At 38.5% G+C, this 21,812-nt stretch overlaps 1 protein-coding gene across 1 annotated transcript in view; it reads right to left on the reverse strand.

Annotated features, from left to right (window-relative positions):
• Window positions 1-1,277: 1,277 nt before the first annotated feature.
• LOC143887440 (NDR1/HIN1-like protein 13) overlaps window positions 1,278-21,812 on the reverse strand; it is a 77,279-nt gene continuing 56,744 nt past the window's right edge. The window contains exons 2-3 of the mRNA XM_077391524.1: window positions 2,372-2,416; window positions 1,278-2,192 (exon numbers count right to left, since the gene is read on the reverse strand). Of these exons, the coding sequence (XP_077247639.1) occupies window positions 1,343-2,122 (780 nt within the window). The 5' untranslated portion in view covers window positions 2,123-2,192; window positions 2,372-2,416 and the 3' untranslated portion in view covers window positions 1,278-1,342. The remainder of the gene's footprint in view (window positions 2,193-2,371; window positions 2,417-21,812) is intronic.

Raw genomic sequence — 21,812 nt, forward strand, 5'->3', positions numbered from 1 at the left:
TGTGAGAGGAGGTTCACTCAGAATAAGAGGATACCGGAGAGAGGTGCACGAACCTGAGGGGCATTATGACCCTCTAATGGACGGTTGGGATCATCCCATCAGAGAAAGAGGGCATTGTGGCCCTCTAATGGACGGTTGGGATCATCCCATGAGAGAGAGGGGCATTGTGACCCTCTAATAGACGGTTGGGATCATCCCATGAGAGAGAGGGGGGCATTGTGGCCCTTTAATGGACGGTTGGGATCATCCCATGAGAGAGAGGGGACATTGGGGCCCTCTAATGGACGGTTGGGATCATCCCACGAGAGAGAGAGAGAGAGGGGGGGCATTGTGGCCCTCTAATGGACTGTTGGGATCATCCCATGAGAGAGAAAGAGAGAGGAATTGTGGCCCTCTAATAGACGGTTGGAATCATCCCATGAGAGAGAGGGGGGCATTGTGGCCCTTTAATGGACGGTTGGGATCATCCCATGAGAGAGAGGGGGGCATTGGGCCCCTCTAATGGACGGTTGGGATCATCCCACGAGAGAGAGAGAGAGAGAGAGAGAGAGAGAGAGAGAGAGCCCTCTAATGGACTGTTGGGATCATCCCATGAGAGAGAAAGAGAGAGGAATTGTAACCCTCTAATTGATGGTTGGGATCATCCCATGAGAGAGAGAGAGAGAGAGAGAGAGGTGACGGTATTTTAAAAATGAGGGTATTTTTGTCCTAAACCCTTGCAAACCGGTCACCATCACTATAGATTGGTTATTTCCAAGTCTCCCCTCTTCATATGTCATAGTGAGTAGAAAGTCCTTTCATTTGATCATTTTCTCTTTTTAAAATGTTCATCATTTCCTTTTGCTAAACCGTGAGTAAAACTGTAAAAGTTAACGGTAATGTTATCAGCACTACCATATTTTGATGATCGCACTCTCACTTGATTAAAAAAGTAAGGTATGGCTTGCACCATAGGATGATCTAAACCGTCCACTAGATGGGCCACAGCCTAAATAGGTTGTGCCCCAAAAATCATTTCCATTGGATGATCCTAATCCTCCGATCTATAGAGTGACTGAATCTTAGAGGGTTGATCATAACCCTCTATAGTTCGGACGGTTAGGATCAACCTATGGAAATGATTTTAGGGAGACAACCTATTTAGGCTGTGACCCTCTAATGGACGGTTTGGATCATCCAATGGTGCAGGTCATACTGTACTTTTAATAAAGTGAGCAGTTCGATCATCAAAGTATGGTAGTGCGGTAGTGCTGATAACATTTCCCAAAATCCACACGAAAAAAAAGGAATATTCCAGTATAGAGTATAAAACAAAGACTATATCCTCCTATCAAGGACAATGTTACAATTTCACCTTAACATTACAATCCTTTGACACAATCTTCGAATTCTCCGTCAACTTATCCACCGTTACATCACAACGAACCTTAACGGTAATCGTCCAAGTCTTAACAGCCCCAAACTTAATTTTAACGGGAACATCCAAATCCAACTCTAACGGAATCTGCCCTCGGTTCTGTTCACCCATTAAGGTGGACTCAACGGAACTCGAAACCCTAATTCCTTCACCCTTTAACACCGTCTTAAAAACCGTCACATTCTTAGTACCCTGATAAAACGTCGGTAAAACTCCGTTACAAAGCTCAACGTCAGAATGCCAAACGGTAACGGAACTTCCTTCGAGGTAATAAATCCCGATCTTTTTGTTAGGGTTTTCTGCCATAACAGTGACGTCAAATTCCGGCGAGAATGTTAGATCGGAAGAACTGAGATTGAAACCCTTGATTGAGACACTATCGACCGAATAGTTAGGGATTTTTGGCCGGAAAATGAGGTAGAGGATTCCGGCGGCGAGGGCGATGAGGAGGATGATGAGGAAGAAGATGCAGAAGATCCATGAGAGACAGCAGCAAAAACTCCGGCGAGATTTGCTCCTGCCGGATTGGTGCCGGCGGGAGTTTTCCGGCGGGGGAAGACGGTAGATCTGGTCTTTGGGGATCTGGATGACGTAAGTTCCTGGCGGAGGGTTTGGTTTTTGAGGGATTAAAGGTTTTTCCTGTAGATCCGTACTTGTTTCGGCGACGGAAGGCGAGTCTCCGGCCGGATGGATTTTGTCAGCCATTGCCAGTAATCTGACTCTAAAATGTTGGTGTTAATTCGTAATTTATTTATTTTTTCTCTTGACGTGAATCCTGCAAATAAAAAGGGATTGCAGAGTTTGAGCACGATGGTTTTGCAGATAATTGATGAAATCCAATCACAAAGAGTAGGATAATAAATCCAATAAAACTAGATGTTCATCTATTTCTTAACCTAAAAGATGTAGGATAGCGATAAAACCAAAAAATAGATAAACAAACAAGCTACATACCTAGAATACAATACAAGGATTCTTCTCTTCTCTTCTCTTCTCTTCTCTTCTCTCTCTTTTTCTAACTTAGTGGTTTGTTGGGAAGGAGTAAGTCTCAGTCGTTTCCTACTTATAGTTATAGTCCGCTTCGGAAAATGGTTTACAGAAGAGCGTTTGGTGTAAAGGAAAGCGTATACGAGGTGAAACGGTCAAGAACCTTCAAAATTTTCCACGCTTCTCTCTCTCTCTCTCTCATGGTGGGTCCCATGACGTTCCATTATTTTATTTTTTCTGAAAATCCTGACCGTCTGATAAATGAACTTGTAATCATAACTGTTCATTTGTTTTCTAATTACAATAGGGGCGTGCTTGAAATACTCTTTTAAATAACAGCTGATTTGAAATATTCTATTTAAAAGCTAAACGACAAAAATCCCGCTTGTTTTTCCGTTGATAACGTCTACGCGTTACAGCCATTGTGTGGGATAAATCTTCGGCTTCACACAAGGGGCGACTTTCTTAATTTTTGCCAATCAAAATAAAGGACTACAAAATTGACGGTGGGAATCTAAAGGATTTAGTTTTAGATTTGAGATCAACGATTCCGATCAATTACACGTAGCAAACGCGGCCCCAAAAATTAGCCAACAGATATAAGCTTAAAGCCACCCTTTTCTACTCGTACACGCTAAGGCACAAACACTAAACTCAGTGGGGGCCACATTATTGGTTGATCCAAACCGTTCATTTGTGGCTCTCAAATTTAAATGCGACATGTCCCTGAAATCATCTACATGTGATTATCCTAACCCTCTGATCGGTAGAGGGTTAAACGGATGGCAAGTTATAGAAAGTCTAGAGATCGAGGGTTAGGATCATCCTATGGAGATGATTATAAGGCAACAAACTAATTAAGTTAGGGCCCAACAAATGAACAGTTTGGATCATCCAATAATGTGGTCCCCACTGAGTTTAATTTTTGTGATTACATGATCTGAACCGTTCATCTAGCTAGAACAAAATCAGCCGATCGGACCGGTTACATTGGGAATTTGGGAGGGAAGAATGGGCATTTTAGTCCAAGTGAATTCAAAATTCTTTAGAAACTACAAATAAAAAATTGAGAGATAGCGAGATAGAGGAAGAAAAACGGAAGGGTGATGATAAATTGGCACTCTCGCTCCCCATTTGACTCCAAAAGCGTTAAAGTCTGCCAAGTTATATGGGATGCGAATTATCCTAGAGAGGGTGCGAATTTATCAGAAAAGAGTTTGGTTGGCCGGCTTTGTGACGGACTCGGTATTTGCTTAAGCGGCACTACTCGCTGTGAGATGATGTGTGGGACCAGTTGTTTTAGCGGGTGATATGGGGCCCACGCGGTCGCTATTTCTTTGGGTGTTAGTGAAGGCACGCAAGAAAATAAAAATCCACGTGAGCTCCGCGTTTTCTACTCGTTCCGCTCCCACCTCTTTTCTCCACATCACGCCGTTTATTTTTCCTGTTTTTTTTTTATGGCTGTTTCCAGATTCGGATTTCGACAGTTTGCTCTTGCGTGGTTTACTGGTTTTGTTGTTTGAAATTCTAAAATGGAAAATGAATGGGAAATGATATTTTCACCCCCTTTTTTTCCTTGGCCAGTTGGCCGCACCCTTCTAGTTCTAGTGTATTTAGGACCATGGTTTCACATTTCGGTTTCGGAATGCGTTTCGGTCCTTGCTGAAACCGAAACCTAAATTTCGAAAGTTCAGCAGAAATCCGACGAAACTGTTAGGTAGCTTGCCGATATGCCAAAAGGTCTATAGCTGATGGAATGTGTTAGGCAAAGCCCTTTAAACCTGTCCCATACCAGGCTTGGTCCCACCCAGTCCCATACCTAGGCAGGCCCTACTTAGGACCGTAACAGAAACCATTTAAAATAATGCTTTACCTCAAACAAAATTTCAGCCGAAATTTTGAAAAAATATTAAAAAATTAACAAAATCGAAATTTTTGGATGAAATTCCCTAAATTTCGGACGAAATTTTGGGAAAAAACTAAATGTCAGTCATAACGTTTCGGATATACTCAATTATGGTTTCGGTCGAAATCTCAGATTTCAATCGAAATTTAAAACCATGTTTAGGACTTTGCTTTTTACAAAAGAAGGGCCGGGTGTAGCCCAAGGACGAAAGGGGGTGAAAATATCACTTCGCAAATAAATTTTCCTGCCTTTGGTTAACTCATGTTCTTTGGATCTAGGAAAAGTAGCAGAGTTTTATTTTATTTTTACCATATTTTTAAGATATTATAAATTCGCCCCTTTCTTTGCATTGGACAGCACGCGGTATACGTGGCAATCAAGCCGTTGAATCGTTCTAACGTGAATCAGACCCTTTGCGGTCGTAGATATACTGCTGATGGCTGTCCCAAGTTAAAAAAAATGGGGTGGATATATCACTTTCCTTTTGTTAAGGATTTTTCTTAACAAAAAAATATATAAATATATAATTAACCTAAACCTTGAGCTGTGGCACGCAATAAAGCCTCCCGGGTAGAGCATGGATACATAGAGAGACTTTCCTAAGTAATGAGTAATTAAAAGACACAATATAGATTGGTACTTAGGCTATTACCTACATAAACACTGGCGTGCATATAATTAATTGAAAGACACAATTTGAATTGTCCCAAATGTGACCCCTACTATTATTCTGAGTCACACAAATTGAACAATCCTTACCATTTCCAAAGCCCCTGAAAAAATAATTAAAAGAATATTTAGCAAGAAAACCACATTGACACAAATGTGACCACATTTACAACTGTTATAAATATACTGCAATTGGAAATTCTACAACGGGGGATGATAAATGTGCCCCCTTTCTTACCATGAACGCCCCTTTGTAGTGGTGACTATCGGACTTTGTTTTATCCTTAGGAGTAAAAGAACTGCTACAGCCTGTTTGTTTTGGATTTTGAGAATTAATTTTTGGTCAAAAACTGATTAATGGAATCAAAATCGCATTTGAGTCGAACAATTATTAGTTTTGCACTCAGAATCCAAAACAAGCAGGGCCTAAAATGGGGCATTAGGATTGCATTAGGGCATTATTCAGATGGGAAGTGATATTTACGCCCCTTTTGATCTCCAGGGACACCCAGTGTCAGTGTATCAATGACAAAAGGGTGGCTAATGTACTTGATGTCAGAAAAATCCAGTGGATTTGATTGCAACGTACACTGGCCTGGGTGTCCCTGGTGATCAAAAGGGGCGTAAATATCATTTCCCTATTCAGATTAGTCAGAATGTGGGACCCACCATTTGGTAGTAGGCACGAGTCACATTAAGATAACTGAATAATGCCTGACTGAAGCATTCTACATTTCTTAGATAACACGAGCCCAAATATCTAAACCTTTCCCTATCGCGCGGTGCTTAATCCTAGTTATAAAAAATACAAACATGAGCAAACATGTTAACACAGGATAGATTTCAAGAAATACTAACTTTTTTTAGGATTAGAAGACATTAATTAAACATTCTAGAGAGTTTTAAATTATCGGCCAACCTTCCCAATGGAGTGACCGACGGACCAACGTCCATATAGGGGAATCCCATTGCCCCCATAAACAGAAGTGGGCAGATGAGTGCTTTCCTTATCAATTTTTAATACTTAAAGTTTAAATAACTAAATTAAAAATACACCAAACAATTATTTTAGCATGGGTTTGTTCGTATTTGAGACAAAAACATAGGTATTACAACCAAGATGATCTTGACTATTTCTCTTTATTATCCTAATAGCCATTTGTTCCATATCTATAGCTTATATTAGTCCTTTGGATGCCATATTTTTATCTACTTATGCTGGCTTAGAAGGGGATTACAATTGTAGTTATTAAATCACATGACAGAGGACAGTGGAAATATGCAATGAGCAATAGAAAATAGAGGATTTGGTTAGTGTGGAAGTAGTCAATGTGAGGGATTTTGAAGGAGTTTAATATTTGTTCGATACTTATATAACTAGGATTTTCTTCATGTAGTAGAGAATTACCTAAACTCATTATTTTATAGAGGGGGAGAGAGGCATGACAATTAGCGCTAGGAACAAGTCACTCCTTTTTACTTTATAGAGAGAGATGGCGATTATGACTAGGAACAAGTCACTCCTTTTTACTTTATAGAGAGAGATGGCGTTTATGACTAGGAACAAGTCACTCCTCTTTTTTCTAGGAAAAATTGCCAGTGGGGGACATCAAAATACGAGAATTGCCGACGGGGAACACACTTTTGAAAAATTGTTAGGAGTGATCAAGTCTCTAAAAGGGGGTTATAAACCCTCTAAATGGAGTTATCAAACTCTCAAAAGGGGGTTATCAACCCTCTAAATGGGGTTATCAAACTCTCAAAAGGGGGTTATCAACCCTCTGTAACAATTTTTCAAAAGTGTGTCCCCCCATTGGAAATTCTCGTATTTTGATGTCCTCCATTGGCAATTTTTCCTTGTTTTTAAAGAACGATAGTGAGAGAGCCATGACGATTATCTCTAGCAACAAGTCACTTTTTTTGTGGGGGCGACCGTTGGATGAAAAAGCATATTGAATTGTGATAATTTTGAAGATTGATTGTTTCAAAAGTGACGTTAAATTGTCTTGACATTCTGCACAACACTTAGAAAATGAGGGCTGTCATTAGTCAATTATCCAACAAATCATAAATAATATTGACCTATTTGCCCAATTGTGCACAATACTTTTACTTAACCACAATGTTAATAAAAGTAAATATTAAGCTTAAAATATATTTGTAAAAACGTATAAACATGTCTTTTAAGAGTAAGATTTGATATTTAATTTCCATAGAGGAACACTAAGAGTCATTTGTTAATATGCATAACGTTCCAACAAATGTAGACTAATGTAGCTAACTCAACAGTTGAGTTCACGTGAGCAAAATGGCCACAAGGTTTCTAGATTGGGGTGTTTGAAGTCGTCACTTAGGACCCATTTGGATGCCGAGAAGATTTTGATTTGGATTTCTCTCACATTTGAAGCCTTTTTTGCATTGTGATTTGGATCCGGATCAAATCCTTAGATTTCCAATTCAGCGACTGACAGTGAAAAAATCAGATTTCCAAATATGATGTGGAAATAACGTTTCCTTCACCCTCTTTGCTAAGGTTTCCTTCACCCTCTTTGCTCATCAACCTCTCCCTTCCAGTAGGAAGTAACCCCTTCCCTCTCTATCTCCCTCAACATGAGCTGGTGGATCTATTCATTTTGTATTCAAAACTCAATTCCAAATACAAATACAAAATATAAGGTATCCAAACGGGCCCTAATGTCATTTGCGATTGTTCAAAAAAATGTATTAGGGCATAAGATTTGGAGTACTTTTGCCTAAGAAACCCACAAATTTCTCTGTGCAAATACAAGAAAAATCTACAATTTCAAAAGAGCCAACAAAAAGGAATCACAAAGCCTATTAGAGGACTCCATCAGGGAAAACCAATCAACACCGGATTTAGGGAGATGATTTTTTCAGCCCCCTGTAGGATTGATACACCCCCTTTTAACGTGATTTGACGCCAAAAAGCATTAAAGTCTGCCCACAATTCACGTGAAAGCCGCGTACCATCCTTGGGGGGGGGGGGGGGGAATCATCTCCCTTTAAATGTGGAAAATCATTCAAGATTAAGGGAAAATCAGTGCAAATCCGACAGAAATCCACTAAAATGAAATGGGGGTTGTAATATCTTTCTTCTCAAGTGTTGCCCAAAATTTGAGATTTACAACAAGAATGAGAGAATAGAAAATAGAGGGCTACCTCACAAGCACCAATAAGAAAACTCTTTCCCACCTCTAAACCCTAAAAAAGTCTCCCAATGGCATGGAGAAAATAACCGGAGAGCACACATTGCTGACCCGATTTGTGGTTGAAGATAGGGCATGAGAGATGGCAAAATACAGCCGCAGGAATGGCCGTAATAGCAGGAGAAAAACCCTACATTCTCTTTTTCTTACCTAGGAACACCCTACAAGATTGATTAACGCCTTCTCTAACAGCCTCAGCTTTTGGAGTTATTGGTTGTTTCACATGGTATCAGAGCAAAAGTCCTAAGTTCAGAACTCCTTGATATTAAAAATCCACATCTAATGGCAATCCCAAAAGAGGGGCTACATGTGCCACGTGTAGGCCAACCTCTAATAAGAAGTGCCACACATGAGGGGGGTGTTAAAGTATAAAAATTAAATTAAATAACGCCTTATCCAACAGCTTTTGGAGTAATCGGTTGTTTCACACTCAAAATCTTTATTTTTTGCTTCTAAAGGGACACAAATAAATTTTCTCGAATGAGAAAACTTTTCATGTGAAAAATTACTATTCATTTTTCCATTCTAAAGCTCCCTTTTTCTACGTCAATCTTTTCCCTTTTGTTTTCTTTTTTATCCTCAACCGACTCTACTGTTTTTTTTTTTTTTTTTTATGTGCTTCTACCGTGGACGCAAATAGAAGAGGGGTTCTTTCCACTATTCCATTCTAGGCAGAAAAGAGAGATTTTCTCTCAAGGCACTGGACCCCACAGAACTCCCCAACAAAAATAGGTAAAAATAAAACTAAACTAGAGAGCATTATCCACTAGAAATATTTACGCCATGTTTGGAAATAGTGAAATTTTATTTCATGGAATATTAGCTTTCCTAGTGTTGGTACTTGATAAACAAATATTCCATTGAAAAAGCTTCCATTGCTGCCAAACAAGGCCAAAGGGAATAAAATAAAGTGCAAAAATGTAAATGATTGGAATAAGTACCAAAAAGAAAACCATATACTGTAAATGATAGGAAAAAAAAAAGATATAAGGCATGGAATCTATGGAAGTGGATTTCTCCATGCAAGAAGAGCTCTTTCATATGATAATAAGCTTGAAGGAGAGCTTTTGTTCTTCTCTTAGCCGTAAAATGAAAGAAAAGGTGGATTAAGATAATAGGTGTAAGGAGTAGATGATTTAGGAGCTAATAATGACGGGAATATTTATAATTTTTTGTGTTATTTTCTAGGATTATTTAGGTACGTAGATCTTGGCTAATGAGAAAAGGACCTTTGATAAGAGGAGTGACATAATATTTGTAAGTAGATAGAGAGAATTCTGGGTTAAAGTGGGTAGTGGTGCGGCAACAACGGGTTATTGGCCAAGCATGTGAAAACTTTGATCCCTTGAAGGAGCAAATTGAAGCCCTTTGATTAAAACAAATCAGGTGGTTAGAATTTGTGCTCTCACCTTACGATGGTTGAGTATGGTTGGGTTGTGTTAAGGTAAAGATTCAGTTAAGTGTCATGGGAAGCAGATGTGAGAGATGTGAGGAAGTCAAGATGAAAGGCGCCTTTAACGGAACACAACATTTGTGTGAAGAGAAGAGGACAAGTGAGAAGACTTAATGAGATTGTGTTTTCCTTGTCAACTTGAGGAAGCATGAGGCTAGGATGTTTGGCAATTAGGAAAAAATACTCGGAAATTGTGTAAAAATTCTGAAATTTTCAGGCGAATGTCATCGAAAATTGAGATGATTGGATTGTGGTGCCGTACAACAGGAGATGGGCCTAAAGTCACCCATATGGTAGGGTTGGGAACCTTAGGAACGTAAGTTATAGTGTTGCGTTGATCTCCCTCAACATGTTACCATATAAAAAAGATTTTATTGCAGCTGTAACCTCAATCCCTATAATGGGCCATGCAATCTTAAAAAAGAAAGCATTGAACCCATCAGGCCTTGGAGCCCTTTCACTATTAAGTGAGAACGTAGTAGACTTAATCTCCTCATCAGTGACATCACTGCTCATCTCTAGAACTTTTTCAAGCAGAATTTGCTTACTACACAATCCATCCTGAGCCAAAAAACCTGGGAAGGAATGATTAACTAGGCATTCCACCCCTATCGGACTAACATTCCAAAGCTTCCAACTTCCACCTAGAGAACGGAGCCTGAGCTAAAGAAAGACGAGAGAGTATGCGGGCGAGCGCAAATGGCAATAAAGATTGACTGAATGAATGCTTTCCTTGCGTTCGAAGCATGGTTTAAAATTTTGGTTTCGGTAACCATTTCGGACCCCACCGAAAACCGAAATTTCGGTCCGAAATTTGGTAATTTGGTTCGAAATTTCAGAAACACTTTTTTTTTAATTAAAAAAGGCATATAATCAAAATTTCTGACCGAAATTACCAAGCAATAAGGGTCTGTTCAGTTGCGCGAAGGAAACAGAAAAGAAAAGGAAATGACGTGGTAGAAAAAAATAGAAAGGAAAAGAAACTGCTAAAAAGCAATAGGAGTGCGTATTCAGTTGCCAGGACACGAAAAAGAAATAGCTAAGAAACAGCACGAATGTGCATTTAGTTGCCAGAAAACGGAAAAGAAACAGCACAGAATATGTTCTTTACCACATATAAAGCAAGTTACGCCCCTAAAACCCTACTTAATAGTCCACTAACAAAAATAAACACTCAAAAAAAAACTTAGGTAGATTTTAGAAGCAATATAACCGAACCAACAACAAAGAGAGAAACCCGTGGTAACACCGATGTTGCCGCCTGTGGCACCGCCTCTGCCCTTTCATTTTGCATCTCCTCTACCCTTGGCGCTTCCTCAACTATTTCGCTGCTCCGCTATTTAGCTCTATCCAAATATGTGTCTAGCTCTGATTGAGCCTCCGCCAACGTCCCATACGAGCAATAGCATGCTCCGTTAAATTTGTCAACTTGCTCATGGCACCTGGCCAAGTATAGTAAATCTCAGCCGTCTACCATTAAAGACAACATAATACTTTTGCTTTTCCATACTCACCTAACAAAAAGACAACATACTACATCCAAAGATATAATATAAGAATATGACAGTATGCATGAAATTCCACCACCAAAAGTTTGCTACAACCATCAAAAGTAATTAACATCATTACAGGTAAGTTAACTAACACCATGTAAACACCCCTATTTTGTTACACTTTTAAAAGTAAAAGGTTTATTTAGTCTGTGTCAGTCATCTGCATTAGGTTAGGCATTTTTGCATTTTAAGGTAAATTTCACCTCATTTTAGATGTTTTAAAGTTGATTCGCAATCCCGAATGTCTCTAGTTGTGCTATTGATTACCGGAAGATGAGAATTAAAGTTTCCAATCAAGTATGAAACTTGTTATTTTTTTTAGTTTCTCAAGGTTTCCTCTATTTTTGCACCTCAGGGGTACTTTGGTCATTTCCCATGTGTCTGATATTATCCCGAAAGTATGTCTGAGGAGTCATGAATGATTTCGAGTATTTTAGAAAACCTGCTATTTTTAGAATCTCTCAGGGTTTTCCTCATTTTCCGCATCTCAGGGATATTTTGGTCACTTCTAGTGTGTCACGTTTGATTCCGAGAGTATGTCTGAGGAATCATGAATGATTTCAAGTGTTTTAAGAAACCTGCTATTTTTGAAATCTCTCAGGGTTTTCCCTAATTTTATCAATTTTGCACCACATGAGTAATTTGATCATTTCCAAAGTGTTTCATTTGACCCCCGAGTTGTGTCTGATAAATTTTAAGTCATTTCATTAATTTTGAAAGACCTGCTAAATTTAGAATTTCTCAGAGGTTTTACTTCTTTTGAAAATTTTGTGTGTCAAGGGCATTTTGGGCATTTTCAAGGGATTCCAAGTGATCATGTTTGATATCACCCACCAAAAGAAGCAAACGTAAAAACATTCTATTTTTGAAATTTTCCCATGAAAACTTTCCAGTTTAACTTTCCCCTTAAGGGTGATCCAATTTGAGGGTATTTTAGTCACTTTCAGGTGCGTATTGATCAAATTGGGGTATTTTGGTCCAAAAAGTTATTTTTTCTAAAGAGGGTGGTTCAACCATGTGTTGGGGGTGCACCATAATGTCATATGGGCTGGGCCCAATAATAAAAAATTCGAATTTGATTGGAAAGAGGGTTGATTCTTTTGAAAAAATACATAAAATACACCTTAAAAAGCCCAAGAACCTAAAGAGTCCATGAACCAAAAAGCCCATGGACTAAAGCCCATGTGGGAACCTCATGTGTGGTTCGGCCACATGGGTTGGGCGTCCAAACATGTGGTCCACACATGTTGGGCGTCCAAAATTTGGAGGAGATTTGATTGGATTTGGTTGCTAAAAGAAATGGCTAATATGGTCAGGGTAGTAAAACGGTCATAGCTTTTTACATACTTCTCCAAAAAATTTGCAATTGTACTTGTTGGAAAGATCTCGAAAAGATCTACAACTTTCGAGTTACAACTTTTTCTGATTCTGCCCCTAAATAGGTCAAAAATGAGCTCCAACATTGGGCAGTTCTTTTTGGATGGGAATCTTTCATAAAAAAAGGTTTGTTTCCAATAATGAGTGAGCTTCTAGAATAATCTCTCTTGTGCATAATAGCATGCCTTGCTTTGCAAGTAATCCTAATTAGAAGCTAATCTAATTTAGAAGAAAATGAAAGAAAGAAAAAAATAAGAAACTTATTACGTATAAAGTCCTCACATTGGAAACTACCTCTTCTTATTAAACTCTTAATTTTTCTATACAAACAACAGACAACCCTAGGGGATGGAGATCAGATAAAACGACCAACCTTTCTCCCAAGAAAAAGAAAGCATCCTACTTTGTTTGGTGATTTGAACCATCTTCCATATTATGTTCTTCATCAAATAGCCATTGGATTTCTTCTTCTCCCCTTCTACATACATCATATTGGAGATTATTCGATCGATCTTTGGGGTTTTCTTTTGCCTTTATAAGGGTGTGTCAAAGCGTATATCTCGGATATACGCACCCTAGAGACAAGGAGAGCGATCAACGGTTAGTATTCATCCTCTTTGTAATATAGGGACAGAAACCTTAAAAATCTATCTGTTGCTTTGTAAAATCACTAATCTGGTCTAATGTTGATAGCATCATTTAAAAATTCAATTTAATTCTAAACACCATGAAAATTTTTAGAATGTTCTAATTTTCCAATATGCATCTAATCCTTAAGCTACTTGAATAGAAATCCTAAAAATCTATAACTTCCCTTGTAAACTTGCTATTCTAGGTTAGTTTGGATGCAATGGTTGAATTCATAATCGTTTCCTTATCACGGTCAATCCTAAGCTTTTTATCATCTAAAATAAATATATTATTGGCTCCAAGGTCTTTGTCGATGAAAATCCTGAGAAAAATGCCAGGCGACAATATATCATAGTTTACTTGTTGAAAAGTGTAAGGATAGAAAGCACGACTTCCTTCCATGAATTCGACTTAAGCATGGAGTTAATCAACCCTTAGAGCATTAGATTTTTCCTAAATTTTAGGTGTTAGGAGCCTTAAAAGATAGATAAATCGTTAACCTAATAATTTGGGTTGGGTAAACCCAAGTTCAAGATGATCTTGGAACCGTTGGATTGCGAACCCACCTCGTAGGAACCCTTAGAGCCGTCTTAGGAACACTTACGTCACGTCGTGGTCTAGGTTTTAGGGTGTCCTAGAGTTAGGAGTCCAGCCTCTTCACGGCCAGTTGCTATTATTAGCAATAGACCCTTAGATTAGTTTCACTAGTTAACTCTTTTTCCTATAGGACATGCCTAGTTAACCTAGGATGTAGGGCCCACCTACATTAGTCTAAGGAGTGTCTTGCATTTAGATAGGACCATTAGCATCTTAGATAGAGTCCTAAGATAATAAAATCTACTCAACTTGAATTAAATAATCTCTCTTAAACTGTTGAAATAGTCATTCTAGTCTAGATCGGTGTCCTAGATATCTTAGGCATATAGCTTACTTTAGGCCACCGAACTACGTCGACTCTGATCCGAGTGAGGCTTGGGTATATAGGGAACTTGAATGCCTAGATGACATTCCAAGCACGAGTCGACCCTACACACACTCCAGTAGGGTTTTAGGGTCTTATTTTGTTTATTTTTTTATCATTTTCCAACCCTAAATTAAATCACTTTGGATTTTCTCAAATTAGATCTTAGGAGAACTTTCACATAGATTGAATCAAACCAATTTAAGAGAATCAAAAGACGCATCTAGGAATCACATTGAAATTAGATTTTTATGATGCATGTCACATAGATCACATCAAGAGAGTTTAAATGAGCCTTTTAAAAAATATTTAAATTATGGTGCATATGGTGGTAATCCGTCATTCCTTCCATTCTCGTAATCAGGTAACGAATCTAGACTTCTGGGATCACAGATCATTGCAGTGACACTTATGGGTCCTAGGTCCCTTACCTAGGTGGCAACTCTGGTCATTCTCTTTTGCGTGAAATTCGGATTTCTTTTGTGATCCCAAGTTCACGAAAAAGATAATTTATATTAATAATAAAAAAGCACACGCCATTCGTGTGGGTACGAGAGACCAAGAGAGGGAGGCGGATCGCGTCCCTCTCGCGGGATCGGGTCCCACACACCATCACGTAGCTTAATCATACCATAACAAGTTAACTACCACCATCACGTAGTTAACCACCAGCCAAATGTCAAAGCATCATTACAGATAAATAAAACAACGACCATAAAGTTCCAATAACCATAATTACCACCATAAAGTTTATACCAACATAACTACCACCATAAATTTCATATCACCATAACTACCACCAAAAAAGTGCTATAAAAATTATTGTTCAGTGAAATGAAAAGATAGAAGATATGTCGCACATCGCCATCTCCTCCCTCATGCATCCATCTCCTGCCTTATGAAATGAGCGATCTTCCTACGGATGTAGGACCTCTCGTTGTGGACCCCGATCCGAGAGAGGCGGGAGACGAACCCCCAGAAAGTCTCTAGATCATCCACATGAAGGAGAGCTCTACCAAGGAACTCTCGAAAATGTACCCCTCATAGCATGAGTGGCGATGTAAAGTGAGATACCTCTTGATTCGGGGACTAGCCCCTGATTTATCAAAGAATGGTTTAGCTTTTTAGCTTCAAATTTTTTAAAGATTGATGATTTAGCTTTTATCCCAAAGGTTGACCGAACCTGAATTGATCAGGTTGCCTACATACCCCTGAAGAGCTGGGGATCAGGTCAGCGTAGTTCGGGTGCATAATGCCCCTGGTTTATAATGTATTTGAAAGAAATATTTGGCTTTGAAGTGTTGGCTCAAAGGGCTTACAAAAGAAATTTTTTTAAACGTTGGGATTTTGGATATAAAGGCTCAAACGTCCAAGGATGGCCTTCTGTTGTTGTTGTGTACAAGCTTTTGAAGAATAAGGTTCAACGGCTTTAAATATTTTTGTCGATGAGTCGGCAGTATTTGCAAGCAAAACTTCAACCACAGTGCTCCATTTGAACTTGTGCGCTTCTCGAATATCTTGAATTTATACTCAAGGTTCTACAGCTCTCGATAGTCTCCAAATGTTGGAAACAATTCTGATATTCAATCTATCTCATAGGCTCCATCACTTGGGTCTTTGATTTTTCTAAAGAGTTGTCTTAGGGACACATTCCCTTCTCCTTCTTGTCTTTCTTTCATATTTTTTTTTTTTTTTGCTTTTTACACATTAGGAATGTTCTTACTCTTGAAGTATTCTACCTCAGAATCTCATTAAAACATGTAGCCCAAGTGCTCTTTTCGGACTCGAATTGATGAGTTCATTTTCTGAAAGTCTTCTCTAAACTTCTCATCAGCTCAACTGGATGTCTGATGCTTCACTCTCTTGAATTTTGCTTTTCGACTGATATCTAAAGCTGATGGAGTCTTGCTTTTCATCACAACAAGGCATTCACTTGGTTTATCCTCATAGGATCAAGCAAGACTACCTCGAACCATATAAACAGGTTTATCAATTCCTCACTCTCCTCGGGAAATAAAGTTTTGTCAATCCATCTTTTCTGAGTTTCGGATTTCGATACCACTATCAACAGCTTCGATTTCTTCTTTGAGTGGTTATGCTCAACGCTCTGCCTCTCGTTTGATCATCTTTCAGATCTCGAGGGGAATTTCGTCTGCATCCTCATCCGAGGAGGGTGTCTTTAGTTATTTTAAAAATTAGATCTAAGAGTGAATCATAAGACATTGAAGATACAAAACCAAATACTTAATTGAATTGAAAACTCCAAGTACATTAATGACTCTTGGAATGCCTCTATGGGCTTTACATATGCTTGACAGAAAATAAAACATTGACTCTAAATGAGAAAGACTGACAGACATGACACACTCTTTTTTTTTTGACATTGACACTATGAGTCACCAACTTTCAACATAAGAGTTGGTGTACACTTGATAGAAATTAAATCTTGAAACATGACATTTGGAACATGACTTTTGAACAGAGACAAGGGTTTGGCACTGAAATTCGCGAGTAGCACACCTTCCTCCATTATGTTGTCGGCTAGTGGTTTCGATCCTGGTATAGGAATCTTGGCAGAGGTGGTCTTATGTAGTTCTGTCGACCTGGCCCAAACTGCCCTTGAAAATCTGCTGGTGGCATCAAGTTCTCTGCCCTGATATTCTTAGGAGGTTCAATCTCTGACATATTTCCTTTTCCTTTCAATTCATTTCTCTGTTCTGAGGCGGCATAAACAGAGGTGGTGGAACCTTTGAAGGGTTGAATAGGTCTAACCGGTGCATAATTCACGAAAGCAGGGAGTTCAGGAAGAAGGGAAGAGTCTCCGTCTATCTCATCCTGAATTTTGTATTTCAATGCCAAGCACTTTTCTGTGGTATGACCAATACCTCTATGGTACTCGCAATACTGGTCTCTTCTCCAGTGTTTAGGGAGTGGGTTGGGAAGAGGCTTCGGATCTAAAAGTGTCAAACGACCTTCACTGACCCATTTCTTCATGATAACTTCCTGAGAACAAGGTAGGTGAGTGTACTCTCTCTTCAGTTTCTGCCCATCTTTTCCTCTACTACCAGTGGCTTCTTAAGAGGTTGGTGATAAGGTCCAACATTCTTAACCTCCTTAGAAACAATAGAAGGTCTTTTCTTGTTATGCAAGTCTGCAGATCTTTCGAGAATCAAACTATGAACTGATGTCCTTCTGTCATAGTACCCATATCGGCAAACTGCTTAGGAGCTGAATCACATCTAGTGGACAGGTATCGTATCTGAGTTTTCATCTCTCCCAGTTCTTCAGTTAGCATGGCCATCTGACCAAAGAATTTAACCATCCAGTTTTCCATTCGGATGAGGGTTGACATTTCAAAAGATTCCTCCATTGGTCGGGAGTTTGATGGAACAGGTGGCGTATCTAAAATAAGACGAATAAGGGTTTCAGCTTGAGGTATTTTTTTGGTTTTGCAGAGGGGTTTTGGATCCCTTTGAAGAACTCTCATTTCTGTGGTTGGGAACTTGGGATTTGTGAATCTGAGGGTTCTTCATGGTTCGGATCTGTATTTTTTCCCTCTTCATAGTTTTGATCTGGGTTTTTGGGGACCTCTTCATGGGTTCCTTGTGCTTTAGGGTTCGGATCTATATTTATGTTGCATGTAAATATTTGTCCCCTGATGTAGGTTTCGGATCCGTGTTCTATGTGGATGTAAATATATTTTTTTGGATTTTTTTCCTAGATCTAGGGTTCTGATCTCTGTTTTTTTGCGTGTATTTTTTTCGATGAAGAGGGTTTTGGACTAACAATATGTTGTCAAAATATAAAATGAAAGGCGATCTTGATGAGGTGGATAAATACCTCTCTAATATCACTTTGTGGAGTGAAAGGTAATAGTGAATTAGTGATGGCCCATGAAGAGGAGATAAGATAATTGTCTAATTGTTTAAAGGTATTAATATTTCTTTTGTTCATATTTCTAGGAGTGCTAATGATTTTGTCGATGCGTAATGATGGCCCTTGATTTTAATTCATAATTTTAAATGCTCATTCTCTTAGGTTGAAAAATGTCATCTCCTGAGGGTAATCAAAGCCCTTTACATTCTAAAAGAAAATTGTCAGAAGATGGTAGCAATCAACAAATCTCTGAAGCTCCAACAAATATCTCAATCCACAAATTTCTTGATTCGGCAGATTTTGATACCCCTTGTTCAAGTCCTCCCAATATTACACCCAGATCTGATGATAAACCTCATAATGTGCCTTCACATCCTAATGAAACTCTTGGGAGGTCTCCATCAGTTGTATGGCAGCACTTCAAGAAAGTAAAAGTTGATGGGAAGGATAAAGTGGAGTGTAACTATTGTAGTAGAAAGCTTGTTGGTGGTGCAAAGAATGGGACAAAGCATTTGCATGATCATTATAGAATTTGTCCAAGGCGAAAGTCTCCTGATGTAGGACAAATGATACTTGATGGATCCCAGAAGTATGAGGATAAGAAAATGACATTGACTACTTACCATTTTGATCAAAAGAAGGGGAGGAAGGATCTTGCAACTATGATTATTTTGCATGAATATCCTCTTTCTATGGTCGATCATTATGGGTTTCGAAGATTTTGCAACTCTATTCAACCTTTGTTCAAGGTTGTTTCGAGGAACACTATTAAGGACATTTTGAACATTTACGACAATGAGAAGGAGAAGACAATGAAATTGTTAAACAAAAGTCAAAGTAGAGTTGCCATCACTTGTGATATGTGGACTGCAAATAATCAAAACAAGGGATATATGACTATTACAACACACTTCATTGATAACTCATGGGTATTGCAAAGTCGAATCATAAGGTATTATCTTATTGAAATTTTTTACTTTTTATAATTCATATTTTTATAATTCTTGTTTTACTTATAATATTGCATTCTTTTTAATGTTATATTTTAGGTTTGCATATGTGCCTGGTCCACATACTAAGGAAATCCTTTCTGCGGTGTTGGTGGATTCCTTTTATAAGTGGAATATTGATAGGAAGTTAACAACTTTGACGGTTGATAATTGCACTACTAATGATGCACTTATTGATGATCTATTGATTAAGCTTCCAAGGAATAGGCTAATGTTATATGGTACATTGTTCCATATGCGGTGTTGTGCACACATTTTGAATTTAATTGTACAAGACGGCTTATCGGTGATAAGGGAAGCAATCGAGAAAATTCGTGAAAGCGTCGGTTATTGGAGTGCATCACCTAAAAGAGTGCAAAGATTTGAAGAAGCATCGCGCCAATTGTGCATTCCAAGTAGTAAGAAGTTGGCTCTTGATTGCAAGACCCGTTGGAACTCAACATATTTAATGCTTGAAACTGCTTTGATATATAGAGAAGTATTCTATCGTTTAAAGCATCGGGAGGCACAATATAAATGTTTGCCAAGTGAGGATGAATGGGAGATGGCACAAGAAATTTGTGAAAAGTTACAATTTTTTTACACTTCAAAACTTTCATTCTCCGGGACACAGTATCCCACTGCAAATATTTATTTTCCAATAATTTGTAAGCTGAAAATTGAGTTATCTAAGTGGGTCATATGTGGAAAAGATGTTATAGAAAAGATGGCAAAAAAATGCGTGATAAATTTGATAAATATTGGAGTGTCATTCACGGTATTATGGGAGTAGCAATTGTTTTAGACCCAAGATATAAGATGGGGTTGCTAAATTTTTTGTTTCCTAAGATTTATGGAGATGGTTCTAAAGATGAAATTTGGAGAATTCAAAATTTTTGTTATGATATGCTATGGGAGTATCAATTTAAGGAAGGACATTATCAAGCCTATGGTTCATCTTCTTCTCAACGCAATGTTCACAATCCTTCGGATTATCTTGAGGAGTATGACATCTTTATGGAACAAGAAGTAAATAATAATGAAGGAAAGTCAGAATTGGACCATTACTTAGAGGAAAACGTTTTGCCTAGAACCCCTGATTTCGATGTGTTGGCTTGGTGAAAATCGAATGGACCTAAGTATCCCACCTTACAGATGATTGCTAGAGATATTCTTGCGATCCTTGTTTCTACAGTTGCTTCCGAGTCAGCTTTTAGCACAGGTGGGAGGTAGTGAGTCCACATCGCAATAGCCTTCATCCTGAAACAATAGAGGCATTAATGTGTTCTCAAAATTGGTTGTGGGCAGAGATACAAGGTAATCTCATTAAATATTTATTATTATTTTTTGAATGGTCAAATCAAATATTTATTTAATTATTTAATGATGTTGTATTAGTCTTTAATGTATTTGTTTATGTTAGGTCAAGGTTCTTGTTCTGTAAATGATCAGCAGTATTGCACTATTTTTTAGGATAATGATGTTGATGATGAGGTACTATAGTATACATAACTATTAAAGTTTTTTGTCACTTTTATGATATTGACAGCTTATTATTAGATGAACTAATTTTTTTTTGTTTTGCTTATTAGGTAAGTGGAGACTGTGGACAAGGGGGGGGGGGGAGTATAGAGTGACTCATGGAGAGGAAAGCTATGGACAATGTTGTATTGTTTGTGGATAAAATATGATGTTCTTTTTGGACAATGTGGTGTTCTTTTTGGACAATGTCGTGTTTTTTTTTTTGGATAATGTGGAGTTGGACAGTTGGTTTATATCTTTTTGCTATTCTTAATACTTATTAGACAATGTGTTATTATTACTATCATTGGACAATGTTTATGTTAATATTATATCTTTATGCTATAAAGTCTTTTTAGAGACTTAGTTCGTTTACTTTCATCAATTTTCACTCTTAATTGGATGAAAAGTATTCCATGCTCTATAGCATCAAATGACATCCAGGAATATAGGTAAGCCTTTTTTGTTTTACTCTTGTAATTTGCTCTTTTTTTTTACTTTTGGAATTTGATCTTCATCAATAGAAAATAAGTATTTGATTAGAACTTGCTATGCAGATGAATTTCAGCAGGCTAGTGGTGGGAAGATTTAATGATTTTGAAGCTCTGTCATTTTTTCATTTTTTGTTGGACTGCTATTAATTATTCTTGTTTTTACAACTTATCTGTAGGGTGAACCGAGTTACCATCTATTTGGGTTTATAACGCCTGTTGGTGCGACTGCTGCGAGGGCACTCAAGCCAGTACTTCAAGGGATTTTGCTATCTTCTGAAGAGTAAGAAATATATCTCCTTCGTCTATAAGTATGTTAGTTTATAACATTTTTATATATTGAAATTGCATCAAGTTGATTAGGGACACCCAGCATTAGTGTATCAATGAATAAAGAGGGGGTGGTGTTGGCGCGGGGCGGGGATTTTGTCCCCGAAGGATGCGGGGAGGGGAAGGGGATTAGAATTCCCCACGGGGAGGGGAGGAGGATTCCCCACCATCCCCGCAGAGGGGAGGGGAGGGAGAGGGGGGAAATTCCCCGCAGAGGGGAGGGGAAGGAGAGGGGGGAAATTCCCCGCAGAGGGGAAGGGGTAGGGGACCCCAACATCCGGCCCCGACCCGCCCCGTTGCCAGCCCTAAACTCGATGATATTCACAGAAGTCTTGTTCATAAAAGTTGCTAGGAAGAGGATTTGGAGGAGGAGAAGGTTCAGGAAGTTCAAGTTTACCCACTTCAACCAATTCTCTTAAAGCTTT

The sequence above is a fragment of the Tasmannia lanceolata genome, unplaced genomic scaffold (genome assembly GCF_043159265.1).
Source record: "Tasmannia lanceolata isolate RefF3 unplaced genomic scaffold, GAP_Taslan_0.1 ptg000012l, whole genome shotgun sequence".
Classification (NCBI taxonomy): Eukaryota; Viridiplantae; Streptophyta; class Magnoliopsida; order Canellales; family Winteraceae; genus Tasmannia; species Tasmannia lanceolata.